Raw genomic sequence first — 27,505 nt, 5'->3', positions numbered from 1 at the left:
GCAAAGAATGTGTAAAAAGCGTCTTACGAATTGCGAGGAATGGGAACAACTTTTGCGAAACATTGCCGACTTGTCAAAGATTAAAATGGCGTGACTCTCCAGCTGTTTACGGTCTGAGCTGCCAAACATAAACTCACGTGACTGGAGGGATCTTCCCTGATTCGATATCATACTCCAGGTATTCCCAGTGATTAAATCAATTCCTGAGTGATTACTTTATTACGTTTCATTAGATCAGTTGATCAGCTTTCGGCTAAATCTGACCGCCTGCTGTGAAGCTGCTTTCAGGCGTTCTCCACCTTTTTCTTCCATCTGATCCGTCTCTTTATATTCTTTTATGTATTTTTAATGCTTCTTACACTCCCTGCTGCAACGCTTTTATTTTATGTAAAGCACTTTGAATCGTTTTGTACATTAAATGTGCTATACAAATAAATTTGATTTGATTTGGATCAGTTTCTGTTTAGTTATTAGTAAAAGAAAATAAAAAAAAATCTATATTTTTTAATCAAACTAGCATTAAAGCACCGCTGCTTCGTGTTTTTTCACAGGTTATGGGTTCCTTTGAGCCACGGTTAGAATCACAGACCTTATTTTTAATCACAATCTCCCAATTTGGTGACGTGAACACCAAAGAAGCTCAAAATCCCGGATAACGAACATCAGCCAAAAACAACTCCGGCTTCCTGCTGGAAAGACACGGACGCCACTTTCTGCCCTTATAAAGACGACGGGTGAAAACAAGCAAGTGGGGCAATTTGTAGCGCGCTGCTGTACCGCACACACAGGCACCGGGGATCCGTGCACACGTGTCTTTGATGTGGGCGTCCAGCTCCTCGCTGAGGCGCCACCGCAGGGCTGCAGGGTATAACCGTCCCTCACACCAGCACCTCAGCGCCAACACACACACACACACACACACACACAACCAGAAAATGTGACCGCGGGCTCGAGTCGTTTATCACCGAGAGACGCGCGGGTCACGGCGGGTCAGAGTGCTCTCAGATGTCAGTCGTACCCTCCCTTTGGTCCCTCACAGAAACCTGCACACACACACACACACACTGCAGAACCAGCTCTACAAACACCACTTCCACTGTATTTTCCTGGGTCACTATGTTAGGAATGCCGACTTGGCAGCGAAATATTAAAATGATTTGACTTTTAGCCCGACCCATTGCCTCGAATTCCCTGCCGGCTTTGTAAACTAAATATTTACTTGTGCTGTGTGTGTGTGCTGATCCACTTACGGAGGCAACAGGCAGGTGTCCTTGGGTCAACTTGAAACATTTATGTAATAATCCATAAAATACAGCATTTCTGCCAAAGGAAAACCTCCAGGAACGGGCAAATACTCACAAGGTGGAAAACCACATCTTAAAAACCAGACACGTTGTCAGATAATAGTTTTTAAAAAGCAATATTCATACACATTTAATTCCTGTAAAAGTAGGTTATTTCTAGAAGTTTTCAAAGTAACACGAGAGAATTTGTTTAATTTTTTTGCGCTTTTGTTGTGGGATTTAACGCCATAAATCTCTGTGTGAGCCCTGCACATGTACAGCCGTACACATGAGCTTGTAGTCATGTTGAAGACACCACCGAAAGCCCACAAAAGCGTCAAGTGACCGTAAGGCTGGAAACCAAAGTCGTATCTTAGCCCCCGGGTGCATGAATGTGCATAAAGTCAATCTACTTTAAAACGACACCTCTGGCATTAGACTCATTAAGGTCTAATGGCAGAACTTCCTGCTGTGTCTCCACACGTCACCAGCATCTCACACGTAAACGCACCGCAAAGACAACCGCCAAGAGCCAAACATGGCATCCGATCCAAGCCCGCCCAAGAGGGCATCACTTTGTGGAGCAGCACGGAGCGCGAGTCTATAAATCATTCAATCCGGCTTACTAAGAATTCAGTTTTTAGCATCCAACATAGTTCAGAATCAGAATCAGAATCAGCTTTATTGGCCAGGTTTGACTAAACAAACAAGGAATTTGACTCACTCGCAAAGTACAACACTCAACAATAACATAAAAGAATAAAAATTAGAAATACAGAACAGTAAGAATGGAATTGGGTATGGGTGGTAAATAGGGATGTGTATGAGATTCAATATAAACACAAGAAACTTGTGCTAAAGAAAATAAAAAATAAAATAAAATAAAATAAAGGACCAGACTCAGTGAATAATTCCCTACACTCCGTATTATATAGATCAATGAGCAGTGCTGACCAACATGTCATTGGGGTCATCAGGTGGGAACCTCCTTTCATCAGTGTTTCGTCTAGTTGGGCCCACGACACCTCCAGGAGGCTAGACAATGACCACTGGCGTCCCAGAGTCACCCCCCTAATGCCAGCCAACACTGCCCCTCACACCACAACCACCATAATCTACCTCAGCCTCTCACCAACTGCACACCAGTCACAGCGGGGTGGGGATGCAAACCCTGGTTCGGGTAGGGGGAGAAATAAAAGAGGTAAAGATAAGTAGGAATGGGATGCAAACCCTGGTTCGGGTAGGGGGAGAAATAAAAGAGGTAAAGATAAGTAGGAATGGGATGCAAACCCTGGTTCGGGTAGGGGGAAGAAATAAAAGAGGTAAAGATAAGTAGGAATGGGATTCAAACCCTGGTTCGGGTAGGGGGTAATGAAAATATAGAGGGTGCCAGAGGTGGAGGAAGGACAAGACACACTAGCAGATTCAGCAGACAAACTCACCTAAATAGTCCTATAATCACTAAAATACCAGCAAAAACAAAGCCATACAACTCACTCAAAGCCAACTCACCCAAAATGGCCGCCTGGTTTCAAAAGGATCACATGTGCCAAACCCTCCACTTAAATAGCTTGAACTTCTTCTTTGCTTTTTCAAAAGTCTGTTTACCCTAAGTGCTGCCCCTGCTGGGCCCCCAGCTGCTATTGCTTCTTCTAATCCAAATCCACTGACTGGATTGTAATGCTTTATCTGAAACCTCCTGCACTATTTTTCTCACACTCTGTCCAGTTACACCCAGCTCCCTCAACAATGAGACAACAGACTTTGCAACAAATCCTCTACATCCTACTTCCACTGGACAAATTCTAACCTTCCATCCTCGCTGCTCTGCTTCTGCCCCCAACTCCACATATCTAAGCTTTTTCCTTTCATATGCTTCCTCTACCAATTCCTCCCAAGGAACAGTCAGCTCTATGAAATAGACTCTCATTCTACTCCTAGACCACAAGACTATATCAGGCCTTAAGTTTGTAGAGGCTATTTCCTGGGGAACAACAAGCTTATTTCCTAAATCTACCTGCATCTCCCAATCACAAGCATCCTCCAAGCTGCCGCAGAATAATAACAAATACAGTATGCTGTAGCTTAGTTTGGCGTGTTTTGTACATGTAAGCTGTTATTATGGATTTAAGCTACATGGATCAAAAAGTAAGACAATACAGAGCTAATTCATGTTACTGAACAGCCAATCAGAGCGCTCTCTCTCTCACAGACAGACCCCACGCCGTTTCAACATGTTCAATCGACCGAAGAAGGCATCGACGGGGCATTATACGCTAAAATGCTTCCACATTTTTTTTACTTGGAACCAGTTACAGTGAGCTTCTTTTTACCCTCGTCTTACCATCTGAAAGATTCTGAGGAGCTCGAGTTTAAAGAAAGGTCCCTCTGATGATGTGTTGACCCCAGGCTAAACGCCACAGGTTCAGCCTGTGGTGTTGTTTTAACTCGGGTGTAGCATCCTGTGCCAGTGTCAGCGCTGAATAACCAAAAGCATAGATGTTGAACCACAAAACTCACCTCCACGCTCTCGTTGACCTCTATCCCCCCATCGTTGTCGTCGTCCAGCTGTTTGTGGATGATCCGCAGCGCCTCCAGACTGAAGCGGTCGGCCTCGCCCATGCATGGCGGCATCACTATAAGACAGGGGTCTATAGGGAAGAGAAACTTAGGTCAGATCACATGTTCGGTTCCTGTGTGCCGGGATCACAAAAATCAGCTCATTATTTTTCCTGTGAGGAATCCCATTTAGCTGCCAGGCAGCCACCATGCAAATAAACCACACGGTGATGACATTATGAAAAGGAAGAAACTCTTGGATGACAAACAGGGGAGTTCAGGTCGTTCAGAGGCAGCTTCTCACACTTCCCTATGCTGTGGACCTCTTCCATGCACGAAAAAACCATTGAGAAGCTCAATGATACTTAAAAATGGTGCCCGCAATAGGATTAGTTTCGCGTGGGACGACGAAATTCGGTACACTCATTCATCATGCCCAGACGCACAAAAAAGTCTCATGTTGGCATGGTCCCACGTCCACAGGAAGGCGGCCATTTTGGATGGAAAGTGAGTTTTCGTGCCATTTTTGCCCGATTCCACGCCTTGTATAAGATCGAACTTGTCCTACAGATTTAACGCTACAGACTTCATACTTGGCCAGGTTACACTTAAGACATGGGGGAAAAAACTCATGGGGAAACTTTTTCAAAACTTAAAGGGCGTGGCCGTGGCGACGCTTCAAAATTTGATGACTCACAGTCACTCGCCACAAAAAATTAAGTCGCTTATAACTCCCACATACATTATCCAATCTGTCCCAAACTTCATACGGTGATTGCTGGACCCAGCCTGAACGCGCACATGTAAAATAGTGACATCCACCTATAGCGCCACCTGCTGGTGGTTGGAAAAGTCTCTTTTTTTTCCACATCTCGCATTTGATCGAACTCCTCCTACATATTTAATACAAAAACCTTCAAACTTGGCCAGGTTACTCTTAAGACACGGGGGGAAAAGTTTATTGAAAAACCTTTCCAAACTCTGAACGGTGTGGGCGTGGCCAGGCAGTGAAAATTGTGTGATGGCGTTTGCGATATGAAAGCCTTATCGTCATCGCAAAGTCATGAAACTTGGCACACACGTCCACCCTGATGACCTCGTACGTATGTAAAGGGTATCGTGTGTGGGCGGAGATAAATGGCTCAGTGGCGCCCCCTAGAAATGTTCAAAAACCCCTCTGAATTGGGGTTATTATGTGCTCGTACATACGCAGAGGGTATCGTGCGTGTGGGCAGAGCTGCAGCTCCAGCGTCCAGCGCATGCCCCAACGTACGCACATCCCAACGTACGCCATCTCGGTCCCGCTCACAGCTGCTTGCAGTTTCTAGTAATGTCTTTTTAACACAGATAAACCCTGTATCCTCTACAATCACACACCAGTGAACATATCGGGCCGATGTAGTTTGGGGGAAGACCCCTCCAGCTGAGCCACCGTCACCCCAAATGCTTAAGGAAGGTGAAAAACTCAACAGGCATGTGACCTTTTTAAGATGGCTTCTACTCGGCATATCCCGAATTTGAAGGATCTGCTTTGTGACTAAAAACAGCTGGATGGAACAGGTTTCCATCGATATTTCCAGTGTTTCCTCCCTCCTTCCCCTTCCTCAAATTGTCTCAATTTGTCACGTTCGATGACCCGCATTTTGAGTAGCAAACCATTCGGACCATCAGCCAAACGTCCGAGAAGAGCCCAGTAACCTGGAGGAGGTTATTTGTCAGGCAGGTGGATGTCAAACGTGCCAATACCTTTCATCTGAAACTAATACGATCATATATTTAGCAGAAAAAAGACGATAACATCTCCAAAATGTATGTCAAATCCCTGTATATTGACCCACAAATTTCCCTGGCGGGATTATTAAAGTATATCTATCTATCAATTGATTATCTATTGAAATTTTTTCCCTTTAAGTCCTCTTCCATGTACAGTATAAAGCAGGTCAGTCTTTAAACAGCAACAGGCAGAATAACTGGAGCTCCTGCTGGACTCCCCTAATGTGCTGTTGTCATTCCTGCAGTGTCTCCTGGCCCTGTTTTCATTCAGCCCCCCCCCCCCCCCCCCCCCCCCCCCCCCTTTCATCACCACCGGGGAAATGAGCCCATTAAAACCAACCTTCCAAGCGATGGACAGTTTGAGCTGGACGGGAGCCAAAATGTCTCCCTGGAGCCGCAAAACAACCACAGGAGCTCATGTTCAAACACACACATAACCCCAACAGCACACCTGACGTTCTTAAAGACGAGATCATGAACGTTTTTGGAGGTTTTTTGTAGTGAACACTGTCAATAGAAGTCATGTCACGGTCTTTGTCCAAGCCAGACAAATAAAGACGCTCCCTGCTGGCAGCTGACTAAACAAACAAGCGCTCAGCAGCCAAGGCCAACACAACAACAATAAACAACACACTCATCCGAGCACACGTAGCACAAAATGAAGCTGAAAACACTCAAAGCTGCTTCACACTTTCTGAATGACTGAAAAGACGTAAAATGTCATAAATATTCAAGAATACTCAAAGCTTTGACAGCTTAGCCACAGTTGGTAACCTTATGTTAGAACTTGTTAGCGTTGCAGGTTGTAGCTGTACGAAGGCTAAACTTATTCCAGGCGATAGAGGCTTGATTCTGATAATGTGCCATCGGTGAAATAACCCAACAACAATCTATCAATCATGCTGATTCATTATAAGAAATGTTGAATGTTCAAAGACTGAAAAGCTTTGGTTCGGCCTAAAAGAAAACTGCGTATAAATAAACGTATAAATTATTCATGATGTTGAAGCAGAAGTTGACTAATTTAAACTTAGCGTCAAGTCTGGAATCGTTCCATGTGTCAAAAGTCTTCCACCGGCACCCATGAAACGCACTAATAAACAGGTTTTTGGTTGTTGAATTTGTATAAAAATCTTTAAATAAAACAAAGTAACAATCTACATAACTCTAACAACCTCTAAGATTCAATATTAGCTCTGATTAGCCGATTTATCCAAAGATTTGGACAGTATAAAGACCAATTCTGGGTCCTGCAGTGACAACGGCCTCTGTATTTCGCTAGCTTTAACTACAACGGTAAGAATTAAGTTAACTTAGGTTCGGGGGAAGTTTTCACATAAATACCGGTGTGTTCACAAGTCAACTGGAAATCAATTCATTCCTATTCATTTCTCCATTTGCCTCAAGTACATTTAAATAAGTTTAACTTTTGCAGCGGGTTGGTACGAGAGATTTTATTTTCTTCATTCCGGTGTTCATACAACTACACCCCCGCCCATTCTGAGAGGCCTGACTTTTATTAAGTCACAGTTTTTATTGGAGGAAATACAGTAAGTAGTTTAGTCCCATTCTTTATTACTTCTACATGTGATAAATGACTGTGAGCAGTTTTAACGTTAACGAAGGCGGTCAAAAACTAAGCTAATTTATTTATGACTATCCTGACCATGACTTTTAACTCATATGTGGCATTAGGCTGATTTTAGGGGGTGCTGTAGCACCCTAAAAATGTCCTTAAAACCCCTTTAAAACACATTTTATTGATGTTACTATTGGCTTTAATGATCGCTGTGTTGGTGAACGGTTTGGCCCGCTATCCAAATCCATTGAACTTTCCAAGTATTCGTTTTCATCTTTTACACCGACTGCAGCTGCTCCTGAACGTAACACTGCGAGTTTGTGACTGAGGGGAATGTACGGAGATTTTTGAAGAAGAAAGTAAAGTCTTCATCCCTGCTGGTAGAAGTAATGAGCTAACGCTCCAGCTAATTATCCAATTCAAATCCAATTTTATTTATAAAGCACTTTACAACAGCCTCAGTTGACCAAAGTGCTGTACAGAAAAATAAAAACAAAAAATTAAACGAATAAAATACAAGAATAAATTATAAATTATAAAAAATAATTAACAACAAAGAGGCACTAATTATTGATAATTTATACGCTCCCTGTTTTGGACAAATAAAACCTTCGCTAGCCATGTTAAGTCAAATTGTTGAGCTCTGTTACTGTTGTGTTCGCTCTGAAAATAGAAGCTCTCTCTGTTTGTCCACTGGCTGGTATTATCATCAATAATAAAATAATAAGTTTAATAATTATGGCTCCAATCCTCTTGTCATCTATATATAGACTAAGACAGAGGACAGGGAGAAAGAGATCTTCAGCTGATGTAAGAAGGCTCTGACTGCAGGATAATTTAGGAGTATTAAATTGGATTTATTAAGGAAGAGGAGACAATAGAATAGAATACAATAGACTCATAAAATAGAATGAGTAAAGCGCCAATGTATGAGCCATGTTATTTGGTCATTCTATATCAACCCAAAGAATAACTAATGGAAATGAATAGATGGATAAACCTGCAACTTTTAATGTTTTTTAATCAAACATTTAAGCGCTGTAACTTCCTGGCTCAATTTCCCCAGAAATTGAGCTGTACTGAATGTAAACTCTGAAAACTGTGACTGGTATTCTTCTTTTGTGCCTATATTATGTGTCTAAGGAGCACAAATTTAAAATATAACAGGCCTGTAGGTTAATCATTTTTGCTGATAATGCATACTCAGAAACCAGTACTCCGTCTATATTGGGTCAGGAAGTCAAATGCTCATCTTTCAATCGGATAGTTGCTGCTTCAGTCCCCAACTTCCATCCTTGGGCAAAATACTGAACCCCAACATGTTGTAGGTCGCTTTGGATTAAAGCATCTTTCTAAAAAAGAAAGAGTAATGCATTTTCTCATTTTAAAAGCTCCGTAAAAGCTTGTACAAACCCCCTCCTTTAAATTATGAACCGACGCAGAGACGTTGCAGAAGCTAAATGCAAAGATAATTCAGTTAAGCTCCCCTGTAGGCTCGGCGCTGATCTGATGTTGAATCAAAGCTCATTTTCTGTGGGTTTCTGACGCAGGATCCGCTTGCTGAAGACTCGGCATGTCAGTTATAGACTCGCCACTTGGCAATATGAAGAAGACGCCGAAGGAGGCATCTGACTGGACGCCTGCCCGGGCTAAGTTTGGACCAGAGGACACCGAGGAGGGATGAATGTGTCAAAACTAAGGAACCAGCACTGGCAAAGGGCTGCAACTGGACTCAGAGAGAGCTCAGATAACACTGTGGTTTACTTGTTCTTGTGTAAACAGAAAATCTCCTGACATGACGCAGTGACGTCACAGACTATGAAAGCTGGCTTTTGTTTCGACTATATGGTGGAAATTTAAAATAAAAAATTAAAACAAAAAAACGGTGGCATTCACCAATCAGTAGCCGGTCTGATTAACGTTGCAATCTGAGGTGTAATCGCTGTAAACGCTGTAAACGAGTTAAACGGGAACAAAGAAACTACATAACACTCCTCATGTCTTCAGCTAAAAGCCGACATGTACACAGTAAGGCTCTTTCAGATCTGGTCTTATTTAAGCACCCGATGCTTGGACACAAGTTACATACAAGTTGCATTTGCTTAGCTTGGCGGGGAAGTTTACATAGTCTGCTGTTTGCATAGCAGCATGCATATCTATTTGTTTGGATATTTAAAGAGACAAAAAAAGAAAAAAAACTACTTTGGTTTTTACAAGCACACACGATATCCTATGTTGATCCTTTCCTGGTCCCTTCTTGCTTTATGGTATGTGCCAACCCTCTGAAGCTTAAAGGAATATATAATTCGAAGATAAAACAGTAAAAGATGGCATTTATCGGCTGCGTTTAGAGCGCGGCACCTGCTGTGCAGCTCAGATGTGACAGCGCAGGCCTTTCCTTCCCAGGTGTCCTCGTTTTTTTAAGCATGTCTGAGCACATTTAAAGACTTTGTTCGCACGTCAAAGAGGAAAACATGTGACAGGAAGCGACCGTCGGTGACCCCGAGCATTCCAGGGGGACGCACGCTAAAAAAAAAGAAAAAATCAAAACAGCCCGGCCTGGAAGATGACAAATTTGGAAAGCGATGGGTTATTTTTAGCCCGTCAGACTCGCAGTTGTCAGCATGCTAAAAGAGTAACAATGGCAGAGGTCTCCCTTTGCACGAACGCACGGATGTTGAGTGCGCCCACACACAAACGCAGGCAGGAAAGCGGTTGTGAAGTAAAACACTTCGCTTTAACTCACAGATGCGTGCGAGCTGTCACAGAGGGCAGCGGGTTGGCTTCTGAGGAATCTGACAATAAAAGCATTTAGCTGTCAGCCGCTTCTTGAAAGTGAATCCCTGCACTAGAAACCAGTTTCTCTGTGCGTTATGCATGTCATTAAGAGGTTCCTCCGCTTTTTCTTTTGTTTTTCCCTCTCCACAAAAAGCAGTTAAGTCGGTAACAAGAGGTGAAAAGGACAGCGGTGGTGTCTGATGTGTTTACTGTGACCTCTGAGGACTTCCTGAACCTGATCGCTGTGACAGACGTTTTGTTTAAACAAATGAATTGATTCAGCAGACATCATCCCGATGAATTGTTGGGGACTCGTACCGGAAACCTTTACCGGTGTCCAACACAAGTATGCACTGAGCTGACTTCCTCCTTTGTTACAATCGACACTGCTGCAGTTTGGATCGAGTCGGCTCCACTTAAACCGTCCTGCAGCTGCACAAAAGCACTTAAATCAAACCAAACAAACACAGTGTTAGAAAGATGGCTGGTTTTATGTTTTAAACTAAAAGAAAAGCCGCAGTCCGACTTCGTGAAGAGGAGCTTCTGATAAGCAGAGGTGGGTAGTAACGAGTTACATTTACTTGAGTAAGTTTTTGAAAAAATTATACTTCTCGGAGTAGTTTTAAATCTCTATACTTTTTACTTTTACTTGAGTACAATTTTTGGCTACTAAGGTGAGAAACCGATGATTCTCGAGCCGAGTTTTACCCGATTGCACAGATAAAACTCTTTCTGTCTCAGCAGAACGGTTTGGTTCGGTCCACCAGCAGAGGCTTCACGTCAGCACCTCGTAGACCCGCAGAGTGAGACCTCCACCTGGGAGATAGTCTCCCCTAAAACCCGATCCTGGAAGAGGATCCAGATTAAGCGTAAGTGTATCCGGGAGGTGGCTGCGTGTGGAATTAAGACAGTAGGATATGATGGGTTTGATGTGTGACTGTGGGGAGCCGAGGGAGAAAGGAGGGGGGCGTCTCACACTGCTTGAGATTTCTCAGAGTCCTACTTTCACACACAAACTCCTCTTTACGCTGCAGGCAGAGCAGACGCATGAAACAAACCCACATTTTGCACTCTGATACGACACCTATCCATACAGAGCGAGAGGTGTGTGAACGGGACCGAGCGGCATCACGAGTGTTGGCGGAAGGAGGAAGAAAACCAGTCGAGGGTGACCTCCCTCTTTACGTTTCAGTTCAAAGAGTTTCTCTTGTGAAAACCTTATTAGGCTCCGTGCAGTCAATGTTTCCCTCGAGAAGTGCTTCAGGAAGAGGCCGTTTTTTTACACGTCTCTAAGTTCATCACGTGATTTCTCTGATTAATCGCGATTAATCGCATTTGTACGCAAAATCCAAAAATGAATTCAAAAGTAGCGTATAGCTTTTAGCATTTAGCTTTATTTTAAATGTGCTGCCATATGAATGAAAGTGCCATAACATTTGTTGTGCAAACACACTTTTAACATCAGCATCTTTCTGTAGTTTTTATGTAGAAGCCTCGCTCCACTGTCTGTTTCCTTGAATGACTTGCTGCTATCAGTTGTGTGTTTTGCCTTTAAGTGATATTTTAGACTGGAACTACTACGCTGAGAAGACAATTCAACTCAGCAGTGTTTACAGATGACTTTGGTTCTGTCGACTCCGCCGTCTGGAAGAACTTTAAAATGAAAATGGCTGAGTAAAAGTTCCGTACCCTTCTCCATGTTTGGTGGATCCGCCGATTACTTTCTTTTCCGGTTCTGCAGCAGACAGCAACAGACTTTTACAAAATAAAAGCCTGTGAGCAACAGACTTTTACAAAATAAAAGCCTGTGAGCAACAGACTTTTACAATAATAAAATAGATAATAAAACAGGGGTGGTTCGAGTCCCGCATCGGACTGTGCTGCGTGTCGTTCCCCCTCTCTCTGCCCCCTGCTTCCTGTCTCTGAACTTTCCTATCCATTAAAAGGTACAAAAGCCACCCAAAATGTTTTTTTTTTTTTGTTAATTTGTTACAAAAAAATAATAATATAAATAAAATAAATTAATTAATTAATTTTAAAAAACCTGCGTTAATGCGCGATAAAATATTTATCGCATTAAATAATCAATGCGTTAACGCGATAATAATTAGTTAACTTGCCCAGCCCTAGAAATAAGTAATCTCCTTTCTCTAAAATGCACCAAACGGTGACATTTTAATTGAATGCCAAGATCTTTATAGGGATTATTCCACATCTAAGTAGAAAATACACTCGGGATTGGTATAAAAAAAAGTACATTCAGAGAGATATTATGGATGTCACCACCTTGCAAACATGGATGTAAACAATGCAGGACTCGAATAACCTTCTTCCTGCACTGCGAATATGTTGAGGAGGGAGAAAAATCATTCAGCCTGATAGTCGAGCCTCGGGAATGCAAACTATGTTTGGTGGGAAATACCGAATGTAAACATGGGGCTAGTTTGTTTGCGAGGAATTGCGAGGGTGCAGCTCGAGGTCATTAAATCAAAATCTAGATAGCATTTACTGCCGCTGCTGTAGGGTACTATAGATAAGCTCCTTGTCAAAATGAGCAGGGCTGGCTGCTGTTTCTGTTACTGCGACACAAAGGATGCCACACAGGCTGCAGGGAGAAGAGAAAAGAAAAGATCTTTGACTCGTCCAGACAAGCCGGCAGGTGAAAACCAGCCGCTGCGGACACCTCGGCCTTGCGGGGACTCTTGAACCCGTTTGTTGCGCTCTCATAATTCACTATAAAAACAACAACGCGGGGCATCTCTTATCAGCGACTCTGGGTTTTGAATGAATAAACTGCCGATAAACAAAAAGACGTCCCACGCTGTGTGAAGCCGGGTGAAGGAATGCGATGTCAGGGTGTACCAGACGGGTCCGGTGTTAGTGGTGTCCATGTGGCAGTATCATAAGTCAAGTTGACGGGTCAGTATTAAAGGTGAGTAAATGAAGCTTCTGGAGAGTCTACCATTTCAGCGCATCAGCAGCCATTAGTATGACACAAATATCATGGACCACCAGCTTGTGTGGAGGCCGAAGCAGAGAGGAGCAGCGGCGGTTAAAGAAACAAGATACAGAAAGCGTCGGTTTCACGAGATGGTAAAATCGGGCCTCATTCGTGACGCTTGGGGGTTTGGGATTAAAACTGGTCGCTACTGGAGGATGAATCAGCCAGAAACTCATAAGCCAGTATTCTGTGCCCTTGCAAAAATAAAAGCCAAGCCTTTAAACTCCTGGTGCACTCAAGACACGACGTGTCGCAACAAAACCGTCCGTCGGCAGGAACAACAACGCCGAGGCCCACACAAAGGCACGGTTACTGCGGCCCCGAGACGACACGGAAACATCTTCCATTCATGATTAAGGTTTCTTGAGAGCCGCCTACACAGAAACAAAGTAATCCAGAAGGCTAAGCTACACCCGATCCACCCTGAACTGGATTGCGATTTGCTTAAAGTGGGATGCAATGAAACAACAGATTGTGCAAATAAAACAGGTGGAGGTGGAGCGGCTCATGTATCCGCGGTTACAGAGGCAAACAGGCGTGGCTCTCTGAGGTCTGAAGTGACAGCAATAAGGTCCCACAGATAGGGGAGCATTGGTTTTTTTGTTTGTTTTTCTTAATCGTGGACCAGTAGGTTTTATTTAAAATAAACTTCAACCCTTCATTGTGTCTTTTGGGACGGCTTCCAAATAATATTCAAATGTCAAAACGCCGAAAATCACGGTGTCGTTTAGCTATGATAACAGGGTGCAGGATAACTTTACGCCACTGGAAATCTCCCATCTTGTCCACTTTTAAGGAGTGGATAGAGGTTCTAAGCTCAATGGCAAGCTATGAGCGGGTCACCTATAGAGTGGCTGGGAGGGAAGATCTGTTTAATGAAGTATGGGGCCCATTCCTGCCCAACTGCTGGATATGGAAGGATGACACTACCTACCTCTGCATATATATATATATATATTTTTTCAGGTACAGGATATGTATGCTATATAGACTTCCTAGGGTGTTGTGTTTTTTTTTTTGTTGTGTTGATCTAGGTTTTGTGTTGTAAGCCTGGCTTGATGTGTATGTTGTTGTTGGACTGTAGTTTTGTTTTTTTGTTTTATTTATCTGAAAAAAAAAAGAAAGAAAAAAAAGACTGGGCAGATACTGAAAAAGAATACATTGTTTGCTATTCTTACCATGTAACTGTAATAATGTTTTTTGGCATCTGTCTGAAAAAAACATCAATAAAAAAATTAAATAAAAGAAACTTGAATGGAATAAAGTAGGGCTGGGCGATATATCGATATTTAAGATATATCGATATATTTTTAAATAAGATATGGAATTAGAGCATATCGCATATATCGATGTAGTTCAAATATCGGAAACAGGTAATCTCAAGCTGATGTTTAAAAACGTTTTTCTTAAACTGAGCACTTTATTATGTTATCTCTTTATATATAAATGCTGCCCTCAGAAAAAGATTTACCTATTTTATTTTATAGGCCAATTTTATTTAAGATATTTTTTTTATTTAAATGTGCACCTTACGGAGCTTTGTTATACAGTGTTTATGTTTACATTTTATTGTGAGTTTTCAATAAATCTACTCGTATTTGGCTTTGACTTTGACTGAGCATTTCATTTCACAGCTCTCACTTTGCGGAAAAAATATCGGGATATATATCGTATATCGATATTCAACCTAAATATATCGGGATATGACTTTTGGTCCGTATCGCCCAGCCCTAGAATAAAGCAAACATCTCTCGTAAAAGAGATACAGAGGCGAGTGTTTTCCAGTGAAACTGAGATAACCTTACACATCCAAACCACCATAATGGGCATCAGTAATCCTCTGCTTAGTGCCACAGCTTAAAAAAAAAAAAAAAAAAAGAGGAGGGGGGGAGTTCAACTCGAGCAAAACGTGTCAAAACTCACCAAGTCTGACATGAAAACTTCCAGAAAAGGAGACGCTCGCTACAAATTCCCTGGAATGTTTCAGACACAGCAGCCCCGAACACGACGAGGGCGAGCGCTCGTTTAATTAGGCGGCTCCGACGCGCTCCGCTGGATGGAAGGTTAATGGGCTGAGTGTCTGCAGAGAGCGCCGCAATCAGAGCAGACGGCCGCAGAGTTTTAGACTCAAGAGCTCATAATGAACAGCACGATAACAATTCAGTGAGTATTCAAGGTTTACTTTGTTGCACAGTGACTGAGCGTTGAACCAAAATAGCTCATCCAAAGTCAAAGTCATCCACAGAGGAAAACACATCCTGGATAACTCCGGCAGGGATTAAGCGTTCCTCATCTGTTACATGGCCTCAGGCGTGGAAAACCAAGGATTAAGTCTTTCCCCGCTGGACTTCAGGGAAGTGCTTCGTTTTGAAAAAGCTGAAAAAATTAAACGATATAAAAGCAAAAATAAATAAATAAATCAGTCTCCAGATGTTTGAGGAAGCTATTAATAGCAACCAAAAGCAAAGCTCAGACAGCACTGAGTATTTAAAGATGAAATCTTAGTGCAGTAACATTCAGGCCACATAAATTGTGTTGTTGTTTTTTTTTTTAAAGGGGGCTTCTAGCTCAAGGGATGGCAAAGAACCCATTTTAAATAGTTTCTTTAGGCAAGTTTTTACAAAAAGTCTGTCACAAAGGCACATTTGTTTCTTTTTCTTTGGATGCATCTGCCAAAAACAGCAAAGATAACACAGTTTGACAGACAGAAAATAGGATTTCTGCAGCAACACGGTGATTCCTAAAGAGCTGTTAGCTGAAAACGTGGGATATCTCAGCATGGTGTGCAGTGTGTCCTTAAACAAGTGGAGGCAGGCCTAAAAAAAATGGAAGAGAATAGCCCAGCAAAGCCCTGAGACAGGAGCTGAGAGATGCATCTGGACCTTCAGCTGATCCATCTGCTGTTGGCCCAAGCCTCATCAGAAATGGGCTCCATGGAAGGGTGGCTGTCAGGAAGCCGTTCTTAAGGAAGGGAAACAGGGAGAAAAGGCTGAGCTGTGCCAAAGGACACAAGAATGGACTGAAAATCAGTGGCAGCAGGTCTGATGGAGGGATGAATCCTCCCCAGAGCCCGGAGCTCAACATTACTGAAGCAGTGTGGGATCATGTTGGCAGAGAACGGAACAAAAGGCAGCCCACATCCAAAGAAGAGCTTTGGGATGTCCTTCAAGAAGCCTGGAGAACTATTCCTGAAGACTCCTTAAAGAAAGGACAGGAAGCTCCTCTCAGAGGGTTCAGGCTGAGTTGCAGACTCTGTTTTACGCATGTTTCAATGAATCCCTGCACCTATTTCCCTGTTTTTCTTGACAATATGCAAATAAATAAGGAGTGGCTCAGGACTTTAGCAGTGTCTCTAAACTTTAAACTCAGATTTCAGCAGCTGCCTTTTACCTTCCCGCTTGACAGGACTCCGTCTTATTCGTTTTTTATTGATTTATCTTTCTCTGTGCTTCGAAATATGGACGCTTAGAAGAAGCGACACATACCGACAGCTACCTGATCAAAGGAAAACAAAGAAGTCGAGCTCTCCCACGCTGAGAGAAACCAAAAAATGCAGCATTTTACAGGCAATTTTACAGGCAACTGAAGGTGACACAAGCTGAAACCACGCAGAAACAACCTAAACTTTGACCCGTTAGGTCAGAGGAAGAGAGTAAATGTTTATCAGATGCTTTGAAGTCTAATCACACTGAAGACGATGAGGAAAAAGCTTTTTGGGGACTTTTGTTCTCAAGCAGTATTTACATTAAAAGCAGGAAAACATTAATACAATGGGTGAAAGTGAAGGAAAAAGCCACAAAACTGCCCAGATCCAAAGCCGGCCGTCCATGCGTAGACAGGACGGAGGTGGCAGGTGGTTTTAATGTTGTGGCTGATAGATATGCAGTCTTTTTTCCAGCATTGACAGGATTTTGCAAATGAAGTTGTCTGCTGCCTGCTTGGCCTCGTCCCGTAAGGCCGGAGCATGAACGCCGGCTCGAGAAGGGACAGCATACCAAAGAAATCCACACCTCTCCTTTGCCCTTCTTGCCCAGGCCACCGCGTCACGTGCCCCCTGCCGAGGGAAAGTCCCTGAAATCAGAGGGGGCTGCGTCTCACATCCAAAACCCCGCTTCCAATTCCACTCAAAAGAGAGATTTACATCAAACACAACGTTAGATTCGCACACGAGACACCCCAAAATCTCAAGTAAGCGCAGCAGATGTGATTAACCGGGAGAAAACGACGGGCACGGTGACAGTTTCCGACCTCGGTGAAGGGCACGCCGGTGGCTTCTTCCGGTGTTAAGGTGACGAGTATCATCGCAGCAGGATCAAACTCTCAGAACAGGATGCCCCCCCCCCCCCCCCCCCCCCAGCGTCAGCGAGGCTATCAGCTGGGATTGTTGTTGTCAAATTAAAGAGAAAAAAAAGAGAGAAAAGTTTCTAATGAACAAGCTGTGACAGCCAAAAAGAGAGGAAGTGAGACGTAAAAAAAGGAACTATTTCTACCCACGTTTTTGCATGTTTCTGTGTCATTTTTCCCCCTTGTTGGCATCGACTTGTCACCGTCATGAAGGACCCGGTAAGCCAACAAGCCCGTGCGCTGCCAGCTGGGGGATCAGCACCTTAAAACGAGCTGCAGAGGGACAACAATAGCCCCCTGATGGAAGGGCGAGGGCACCCTCAGCTACTGTACGCCACTCGCAGCAGGAAGCACAACCGAGTACACTGACCTACATTTCCTGCATCCCAGCTTCTAGCAGGTACAACGAGGACATGGAAACAGCGTCCGAGTCGATAAATTCACAACAAAACAAAACAAAACATCCGGACCACCGTCTTTAATATGAGCCACCAGTTCAAAAGGGGAACAGTGTGGAAAAACAAACATGGAAAACTTCTCCAGCGGCTGTCTGAACACATCCGGAGGGGTCAGTGCGTTACCACGGATCACAACCTTAAAGCCCCAGATTGAGACGCGCGGCAGCTGTTAAACTACGCAGCCTCTTTGTTTGAAGTTATCCATCATCTAAAAACTCATTTAACTAAAGGATTTCACGCTGAAAACCTACAAAAATAAGCAAGCAAGACCAAAAACATGAAGCAACACGTGATAAACTGACGTCATTTCTCTCTGGATTCATCACTGAAAGGTTTTCCATTTCTAAATAAGTAAAAATACTCACTGCGAGCTGACAAATCTGGTTAAGACTAACTGCCATAAATCATTTTCACATTTTTTGGGGGCTGACCCTCTGTGGCTCCATTTTGGAGAGAGATTCCTGGACAAATACCTTTTGAGAGTGTTGTTAGTGGGGTGTAAAAAGGCTCTGACCAGAAAGAAAAACCAACAATAAATGAGTGGGTTGATGTCATATATAATATATATATGTTATGGAGAGAATTACATTGAAATTAAGAAACCAAACTGATATTTTTGAAGAGAACTGGTCAAAATGGCTCAGCTATGTGTCAATTGTAAGACCTGATTTCATATAGATCGATATAGATCTAGCTCAAACCCTCCATTAAGATTTTATTTTAAATTTTTTTCCCCATTTTCGAGCAGCATCCTTATATTTCTACGTACGATGTGCTTATGTTGATTCTGCCGTTTTACTTAGTGCACAATCCTCCCTTCGTCATGTCATGTTTTTGTGCCCAACTGGCACATATGTGTATGTTACCAAGTAAAAACAAATAAAAAAATAATAATAACTGCCATAATGGTCAAATCAAATCAAATAAAATGTATTTGTAGAGCACATTTCATGTACAAAACAATTCAAAGTGCTTCACGTAAAATAAAAGCATTGCAGCAGGGAGTGGAAGAAGCATTAAGAATACATAAAAGAATATAAAGAGAAACAAATAAAATAATTTAAATGAATTTAAAAACGATAATGGTAAATGGTAATAAATGACTTGTGTTTGCTCATTTATTATACCACTAAAAAGTAAAGTCCATTTTTGTTAGTTTCCTTTTTCATCCAGGTAAATAAAGACGATTCTGACGGTCAAACAGGTCATTTGGACCACTTACACCTCCAAAGGACACGTGTCACGTGACGCCACATAAGCGTTTCAGGCCGACTAATTAGAATAAAGTAAATATTTTTCTCTCTTTTTAAGCCCTTTTTATTATTTCTACTTGCTCCTGAGGGAGTAATGTGTGTCTTTTGGGGGGCGGGGGTTGTGTTTTTTGCGGCCCATTATGTACCCTTCAGAACAGTCTGTTCTCATCAGAAAAGAAAAAGAAGCCTGTTGAGCCGCTGCTCCACAGAACCAGGACATTATGACACGTTCACACTGACACTGTCACGATAAGCCGCCAGAGCTAAGCCCCAACCTCCCTCTGAGGCTCCTACTCCTTCCTGTCTTTTCTCAAAGTGTTGCACGTCTGTCAGATTGGTGGAGCCCGAGCCAGCCGGCGGCGACTGAAGCGTCGCAAAATGCAAATTCCCGTCCTCGCTGCAGAACTTAAGCAAGCGGTGGCTGAGATAGACAAATGTGGAGCATCCTTTCCAAATCAGCCACTTTATCAACGCAATCACTGAGCTCCAAGATAAACAAGAGTCACCTCTGATTGAGCTCCACGAAGGTTGTTCCAACCTTATAGGGAGTAATGATACAGAATAGATTTTAAAGTTCTGCTGCTCGTCTACAAATCAGGGAATGGTTTGGGTCCAGAATACATGAATGACATGCTGGTAGAACAACTGGAACAAACTACCAGCAGAACTGAAATCAGCCCCAACTGTAAGCACTTTTAAATCCGGGTTAAAAACATTTCTCTTTCCGTGTGCTTATGGTTGAGTTTATATTTTCCTTTTTCCCCTCTTCTTTGATTGCTTTTAACTGCGTTTTAATTTTTATTCTATTTTTTTTCTCTTTAAATTGCTTGTTTTTATGCTGCTTTATGCTGTTAAACTTTACTCTTTATGTAAAGTTGCCTGTGGTATGAAATGTGCTACATCAGAGATACTCTGCGCGGCTCCTCAAGCTTTAATCGGTGGCTCGCACTTGCATAGTAACTTATAACAATATGGTAACAATAACAATACATTTTTTCAAATAACATACAGCGAATACTGCACAGTATTAAGGATTTTTATTAAGTATTAATTAAGGCTTAATGTTGTTTCCTAAAGGGGGAACTGTTAAACCTGGCAACGCAGCCCGCTTAAACCACCGTCACACTTGACCACAGTGCACGCTAGCTCCTTTAGCGTGATGATGCAGGCACAATGGATCGGTTTTTAATTAAAAAAAGGCAAAAACCAAACGAAAATCAGCCTAAAGATCCCAGAGAGGGGACGAGCAGGCAACCGTCGGGTGTACCGTGAGATGCAGGCACAATGGATCGGTTTTTAATTTAAAAAAAGGGCAAAAACCAGCACAAAAACCATGCTCATCTTGAATGTCTCACTATGATCACAACAACAAACTACAAATACAACATGAAGAAAGTCAAGGACATGCACGCCAGCTTCCGCTAATCCCAGTATTAAGGTAAATGTGGTCTTAATTGAAAATGTATTGGCTGTGTTGTTTCTTTTTTTGTGGGATGTTTTATATGTAGAAATGCATATTTGCAAAAAGGGGACTTTAGTATGTTGTCGTAAAAGTGGCTCTTCCCTTGATTTTGCTGCCAATGTGGCTCTTGTGAAAAAAATAGTGAGTATCACTGAGCTATATAAATAAAGATGCCTTGCCTTGCCTATAGATCACGGAGGAGTGCAGGCAGGGCGTGCGAGCGGCTGTTTTGGTGCATATTTGGGTTACATAAAGATTCTGCCTGTATCCCGGACAACTATCACGGAGCAGACGCATTACATCACGGCTCCGTGTTCTTTGCAGGCAGAAGGAAGAGCTTTGTTTGTTGAAACGCCAAACACTGCCATTAAAACAGGAGAAGACCACGTTCACATTTCAAACCGCCGCGCAGTCGCTGCCTCGGCCGAGTTCTACCCTCTTTCATCTTCTGCGGAGTGTCGTAAAAAACAAAAAAAACAAAATCGTGACTCCGCTTGCTTCCTGGAGGTTGTGATTTATGGTTCTTTTTGTTTAAGCTGGATGTGGAATTGGCGGGAGTTCAGAAAACGCCGCTGCGCGTGCAGGTGGATTCACAACAAAGGAGGAAACGTGGAGTTGAAAGGAGCCACAAAGAGGAGAAAGTGCTCCACATCTTAAACTTCAGCTCACATCACACGCTGTCATGTCTACTTCAGGACCGTTCGGACCATTTCTGCCTTTCCAAAAGACTAAATTCATCATAATTTAACCCGATCTGCTGCTATTCACACATGAAAACCTCCGATCAACTCCGGCACAAATCAAGACAAACTACATACAGACGTACAGGTAAACAGGGTTGAACTTCCTGGCCTTTGAAGATCCATTAACCCTCCAAATGTAAAACCTAAACCCCACAGTTTCAGCACTCAACTGCCTTAATGTCCGCCGCCTCCATCTCTAAGCTCGACCACAAGGACAGGATGAAGCAGAAATATTTGTTAAAAGCAACAAAAAGAATGAAATATTGGGAGTCTTACGTGTTAGGCAGCAGCAAAGACTCTGAATTAGTAAGATTTTACGATTGCAAAGTCTTGCTTTAAAGCTGAAGTTACAGGGATATTTGATAGCAACACAAACCCTGTGTAAGACTGAGGGAAACTCTGCATGAACACACACACACACACAGACTTGTGTTTTCCTCGCCTGACGCCAGGACCACTGAGAAGGGAGCTGACCTTTCCAGGGAGCCGTGTGGGAAACGGGCAACACTGCGGTCATGTTTACTGACATTGTATTAAGTCACCACTATCTCGACATCCACTGCACTTCATTGTACGCGGGGAGTACGGGCTGACGTCGGCCTCTTGGATCGCTCTTACGCCGTCATGCTGCTATTATGGAAAAGGCCAAGTGTGCTTTGGCCTCATTCATCAATATACCGTATATCCTCGGTTTATTTTCAGGAGCCACTTCATACTTGTAAACAGTTGTGAATGCTCAACAGCTGCCTCGGATGAGCTTTATTACCTTCTCGAGCAGCTTCAGCGTACAGTTTTTTTGTAACTAAAACGAGTCTGCAGGCCTGTATTTAAAAGTAGGGCTGTTCAACGATTAAAGTTTTTAATCTAATTAATCACATGATTTCCCTGATTAATCACGATTAATCACATTTGTACGCAAAATCCAAAAATGAATTCAAAAGTAGCGTATAGCTTTTAGCATTTAGTTTTATTTTAAATGTGCTGCCATATGAATGAAAGTGCCATAACATTTGTTGTGCAAACACACTTTTAACATCAGCATCTTTCTGTAGTTTTTATGTAGAAGCCTCGCTCCACTGTCTGTTTCCTTGAATGACTTGCTGCTATCAGTTGTGTGTTTTGCCTTTAAGTGATATTTTAGACTGGAACTACTACGCTGAGAAGACAATTCAACTTGGCAGTGTTTACAGATGACTTTGGTTCTGTCGACTCCGCCGTCTGGAAGAACTTTAAAATGAAAATGGCCGAGTAAAAGTTCCGTACCCTTCTCCATGTTTGGTGGATCCGCCGATTACTTTCTTTTCTGGTTCTGCAGCAGACAGCAACAGACTTTTACAAAATAAAAGCCTGTGAGCAACAGACTTTTACAATAATAAAACAAATGATAAAACAGGGGTGGTTCGAGTCCCGCATCGGACTGTGCTGCGTGTCGTTCCCCCTCTCTCTGCCACCTGCTTCCTGTCTCTCTGAACTTTCCTGTCCATTAAAGGCACAAAAGCCCCCAAAAATTTAAAAAATAATAAATAAATTAAAAAAACCTGCGTTAATGCGCGACAAAATATTTATCGTGATAAATAATTAACGAGTTAGCGTGATAATAACGAGTTAACTCGCCCAGCCATATTTAAAAGCCGTCAAAAAACAAACACTTGAAATTGAGACTTTCAATTTGCCTTGAAGGGATTGCACTCGAAGCGGGAACTTAAGATGATAGCAAGCATTCGAATCGGTGAGATATTGTCAGAATATCTGCCAGAAATTACGTCTGTAAACGTGAAAACTGGGACATGGTTTGAGTTTGAGTTCAGTCACCGTGTCAAACCATCACGTGAAAGCTGTGGAGGACATATTGCATCTTTCTTTGCATCTAATAAACTTTTATTTCTGCAAGAACATTTTTTCTGCGCTGGTTCGGATGTCGTGCTGCTGGTAACGTTTTTTTTTTTTTTGTCTTTGCGTTATGTGTAACCACGGCAACGGGGAAGTCGTTTGCATGTACGGGCAGCTGATAGAGCTTTCTGAGCCCAAAGTAATGACAGGAATAAAGCCTCTAGCATGGTTGCCGCGTCGGGCAAGCGCGAGCGGTGTTGATGATGTCACGATTTCGTGCCGGCTATATATGGTGACGCAAGTCGATCGCCAGTAGTTGCAATTTTCTCCGTCTCAGAGGTGTCGCTGCCCAAAGTTCTGCCAATCTCTGTCCACGAGTTTTGGGAGTTTACGTGGTCCCTGTGCTGTTTCACTGCAGTTTCGTACAGCTGCCTGTACAAACGCACCTCCTGACTGAGCCTGGTCTCAAATTGGTCCATCCGGTTTGTCGTTCTTGGTGCAGCCAAGTTACAAAAAAAAAAAAATAAATAAATAAAAATCGACTGGTGCACGACAACGCGCTGCGCCGTCTGTTCAGGGCAAGCGCCAGGCCTGAAACGTCATTTTGATGCCACGGGTGGGCTGCGCCGTGAGCGACGCGTCAACTGTAAATCCAGCTTAAGTTGAGTTGAAGAGGAGACGTCTTGGTAGCAGAGCGTGGACAAAATGGAGAAGAAGGAGGAGGAAGTATACATAATTTCTTCCATGGATCGTCATGGAAAATATGAGATCGCTGGTGGTTAAAATGGACGAGCTAAATTAATTAAAACCACAACAACACAAACTGAAACCATTGATACAAATTAAAACACCAAAAGGAATAATGAAACAACCATAACTGTGACCTATTTAAGTGCAGGTTGTTGCAAGTTGGAAGAAACAACAGTTTAAAACTTAAATTCGATGGCCACAAAATGGGGTAATAATTCATTATCAGAAAGGGTCCGCCAGGATCTTCTGTAACATGTCGTTGCCAATCAACTTTCATGGCTATTTTCATCGGTTTCTCAATCTCATGTTTACACTGAACAGAAAGAGAGCCGAACCAGGCTGCCTTTCCATTTCCATTATGAGGCTTTCCAGCACTGCATGATTGGAGTGCTAACTCCAAACAACTTAAGCCTACAAAGGAGCATGAACTCCCATATCTCTGGGGTAAAACATCTTGGTTTTGTGAGTATTAAGGATGAGACGATGCCTCTCGTACCAGACCTCAACGTTATGGATCCCTTTCTCATAGACAGAGGGGTGCACAGCTCAAAGATTGTGCTAAAATACTTTAAAACTCTTCAGATACATATACTCTCTCAGTCTAATGCGTCCACCACATTATTATCCCCACATTATTATCCCTCGGTAGCGGCCAAGAATTTCAGTCGACGCGATTTACGACACGTTTAAGATGTCTGAAACAAAAACAAAAAGACACAGAAAAATATGGGAATGAAAGCAACCTAAATACGAGTCAGGCTGAGTGTATCCAGGCCTCATCCGGTTGTGTTAATCTGGTTTTTTGAGAAGCTCGATTTTTGGTCCGGCTGACATGTTTAGATGCATTTTAACAGTTTGGTTTTTGATCCAGCCAACACAGCAACTCAGTTATTTTATTCTAGTTACCGGTATTTGTGCTAAGTGAGAGAGGATTTCATGTCAGGAATAACAACTTCCTGAATTCTTCACTGGTTGCCTGGCAGTCTATGTGCTAAGCTTAGTTAACAGAGAGCAGAAGCAGGCTCGCTGCACGGCTATAAACAATATTATCCCAGCTGTCGATATACATACTGACACAGTCACAAGTTATTTCAGATACCTTCTGTGCTGTTTAACCTTACAGAGGAAGTCTGTAGGGGTTAAAAGCGAGTGTTTTCTGGAAAGTAAAAGCTGCGTAGTCCACATCCAAAATGACACGGACCACCACTAGAAGGCTGAGTTTTGCAGAATCTGATGTTTGGCCTAAAACGACACAACTAAAACAAACTTATTCAGTGTCTTTTAGACATCAAACTGGCCGTCAGCTGCGGTAGAAACCATATCAAGGAAAAGGGTCTGTAAATTAGCTGCGACATCTGCTGCAGTTGATGCGAGGAGCTATATTTGTATTGTAACTGTTACATGGAGAAATGAAGGGAAAGTACAGCCAGATAAGGCAGCCACCGTGTGCTGAAGGTTGTTAAATGCACAAAACGATCGATATTGCCTGGTTAAAAACAGATGCAAATGGATGGGGAAAACCCTGCCCTCGTTAGAACAAGCCAATAGTACCATTAAAGAGAGACGAATGATCAGGATGTGCTGTGAGCACGTGTAAACAGGCAGCAATTTGGGTGGATTCACTGCATCCGTGTATTCCCATTTATGGATTTTTTTTACAGATTCATCAATATGAGGCACAAAAAATAAACACGCCTTTTAACAGCATTATTGATGATGTATGACATGCAACGTTGAAGTGAATACTTCTGCTTTCAGTGAGGATGGAGGTTGGATTCCTGTCATGTCATGAATTCCTACAGGGGGAGCATGGCAGAGGGGTAAAAATGCGTCCTCTCCATCACTGCGCAGGGCATTCCTCGGCTTTCCCCGAGAAAACCCATCGGGGACCCGGGAGAGGGGTGGAGGGGAGGAGGGGAGGAGGGTGAGACTGCACATATGTAAATAAAACTGTAAACACCTATCAGACATTGGACTGCGCTTACCTGTGGTGGCTACATTTGCAGCATCAGACGAGTGGCCGGGTAGATCACTCGAGTAAGTGCACTCCAAGCCCAGTACCGCATAGATGACGAGTCCACGTAGCAATACATTCACGACCATGTACCTCATGGTGCATATGAGGGGAGGAATCTAGTATCCTGCGAGTGGGGATGGAGGGTTTAAAATCAAGGGGAGGTGGGGAATCCCGGAAAGAAGAAGACACGGAAATATGTCAGGGTTTACACAGAGCTATTGATTACCAGGAAGAATGCTGTCTTATTGAGAAGTGTGGTGTCACGGAAGAAAAAAAAAAAAAAAATCAAAGGTAGTACCTGCGAAACGCACCAACTTAAAAGAGGAATAAAAAAATGAAAAAAAAAAATTGAAAAACACTAGCTGAAAGAGGAGCGATCACTGCTGGCGTGAAAGCGGACAGGAGCGTTGAAATAAGCGTTGAAATGATAGTTCATCGTGGGTCAAAGGCGAGACAAAAGTGCAGCGAGAGGGGGGAAACTAGCAGTTTCTATTAGCCTCTAATGGTTTTACTAGCTGTTGCAGAGGGGCGACTGGTTCCAGTTATAACAGGCGAGCACCCCATATCTGGTTTTATGAGTTTTAAAAAACGAATAGTAGCTTAGGAAAAAAAAAAAGAAGACGAGTTTGAGGTGAGCACATGCAAGCGTGTCTGGAGGAATCCCCTTCCAAAACAAACCGAAAAAACACCCCAAAAACACGTAGCTTTTCACCCGTGGATATCCCGACAGCTACTGATAATATCAGGTGCGGGGTTGGATCCTTACGCAGAGGCTGAGAGTTGGGGGGAATAGTCTGTAATTCCACGTACAGTGTACAAACACCGGGGACTGCTTCGGCATATTCCGTCTCCTCACAGGAAAGTAGCTAATCCCATTGCATCAAAAACATACACATTCCTCCTCTTCCTCCGTTTCGTCCGGTCCGTCTTCGACCTGTATCGGCCGCACACGACATCCGCCTACTTTCCAAATGAAGTTTTTAAGTCAGCTTTTTCATGGCTCGACGTGATACTGTATCCTCCTGTCGTATCAGCTGCTCGCCGGCTGATGCGGACCAGTGGAAGGAGAGCCGAGCGGGGCGGAAGTCAGTATGCAAAAACGGTTTGACGTGTTGAAGAGGAGGCGGAGGAGGAGGAGGGGGGGGGACTTTAATTTGGCCTCAACCGCCGCCGCGCGCAGGGCACCAGTTGATGTGAATTTGGCCCTTTTACATGCATTTAAGGAAATCAATTGCTTCAATTTCACATAATCCGGGAGTTAATGGAGAGATTGTGCGCTTGAGAACTCAATGATGGCGGCTGTTTTCAGCCCAACCGCGGCAGAACCACATCAACGTCTGGTTTTCCTCCACGGCGAAGCGGCGGAGGATGAGCGGGATGCACACACTTCGTCGTTCGTCGCTTCCCTGGTCCTCCGCCGGCTCTCGACTGAGCGCTCTCATTGGCTGGACTGTCCCAACATGGCAGAATCTGATTGGCTGCCTCATGCGGCACTTTTTTTCCTCTTGTCTCTTTTAAAGATGCTCCGCGCGGAAAATAAAGGGACGTTAAAGGGCAATGCCGGTGTTTTTTTTTTTAATTTTATGCCAACATTCCTGAATAAACACCGGCCTTTACATAAAAAAAAAGTAGAATAAATAATTCCTTTAGTTAAAATACTTATGTTTCACATTGG

At 43.1% G+C, this 27,505-nt stretch overlaps 1 protein-coding gene across 4 annotated transcripts in view; it reads right to left on the bottom strand.

The window, feature by feature from the left end:
- Positions 1–27,266, bottom strand: part of stim2b (stromal interaction molecule 2b) — a 51,585-nt gene extending 24,319 nt beyond the window's left edge. The window contains exons 1-3 of one of the 4 annotated variants that reach the window (XM_075451019.1): positions 26,129–27,266; positions 25,799–25,954; positions 3,804–3,934 (exon numbers count right to left, since the gene is read on the bottom strand). In XM_075451019.1, coding sequence (XP_075307134.1) covers positions 3,804–3,934; positions 25,799–25,925 — 258 coding nt within the window. In that variant the 5' untranslated portion in view covers positions 25,926–25,954; positions 26,129–27,266. Of the gene's footprint in view, positions 1–3,803; positions 3,935–25,798 lie in introns of all 4 variants that reach the window. The other 3 variants (XM_075451020.1, XM_075451018.1, XM_075451021.1) reach the window with 3 other exon arrangements.
- Positions 27,267–27,505: the final 239 nt, after the last annotated feature.

The sequence above is a fragment of the Odontesthes bonariensis genome, chromosome 19, assembly GCF_027942865.1.
Source record: "Odontesthes bonariensis isolate fOdoBon6 chromosome 19, fOdoBon6.hap1, whole genome shotgun sequence".
Lineage (NCBI taxonomy): Eukaryota > Metazoa > Chordata > Actinopteri > Atheriniformes > Atherinopsidae > Odontesthes > Odontesthes bonariensis.
This window is presented reverse-complemented; position numbering and strand designations above follow the sequence as displayed.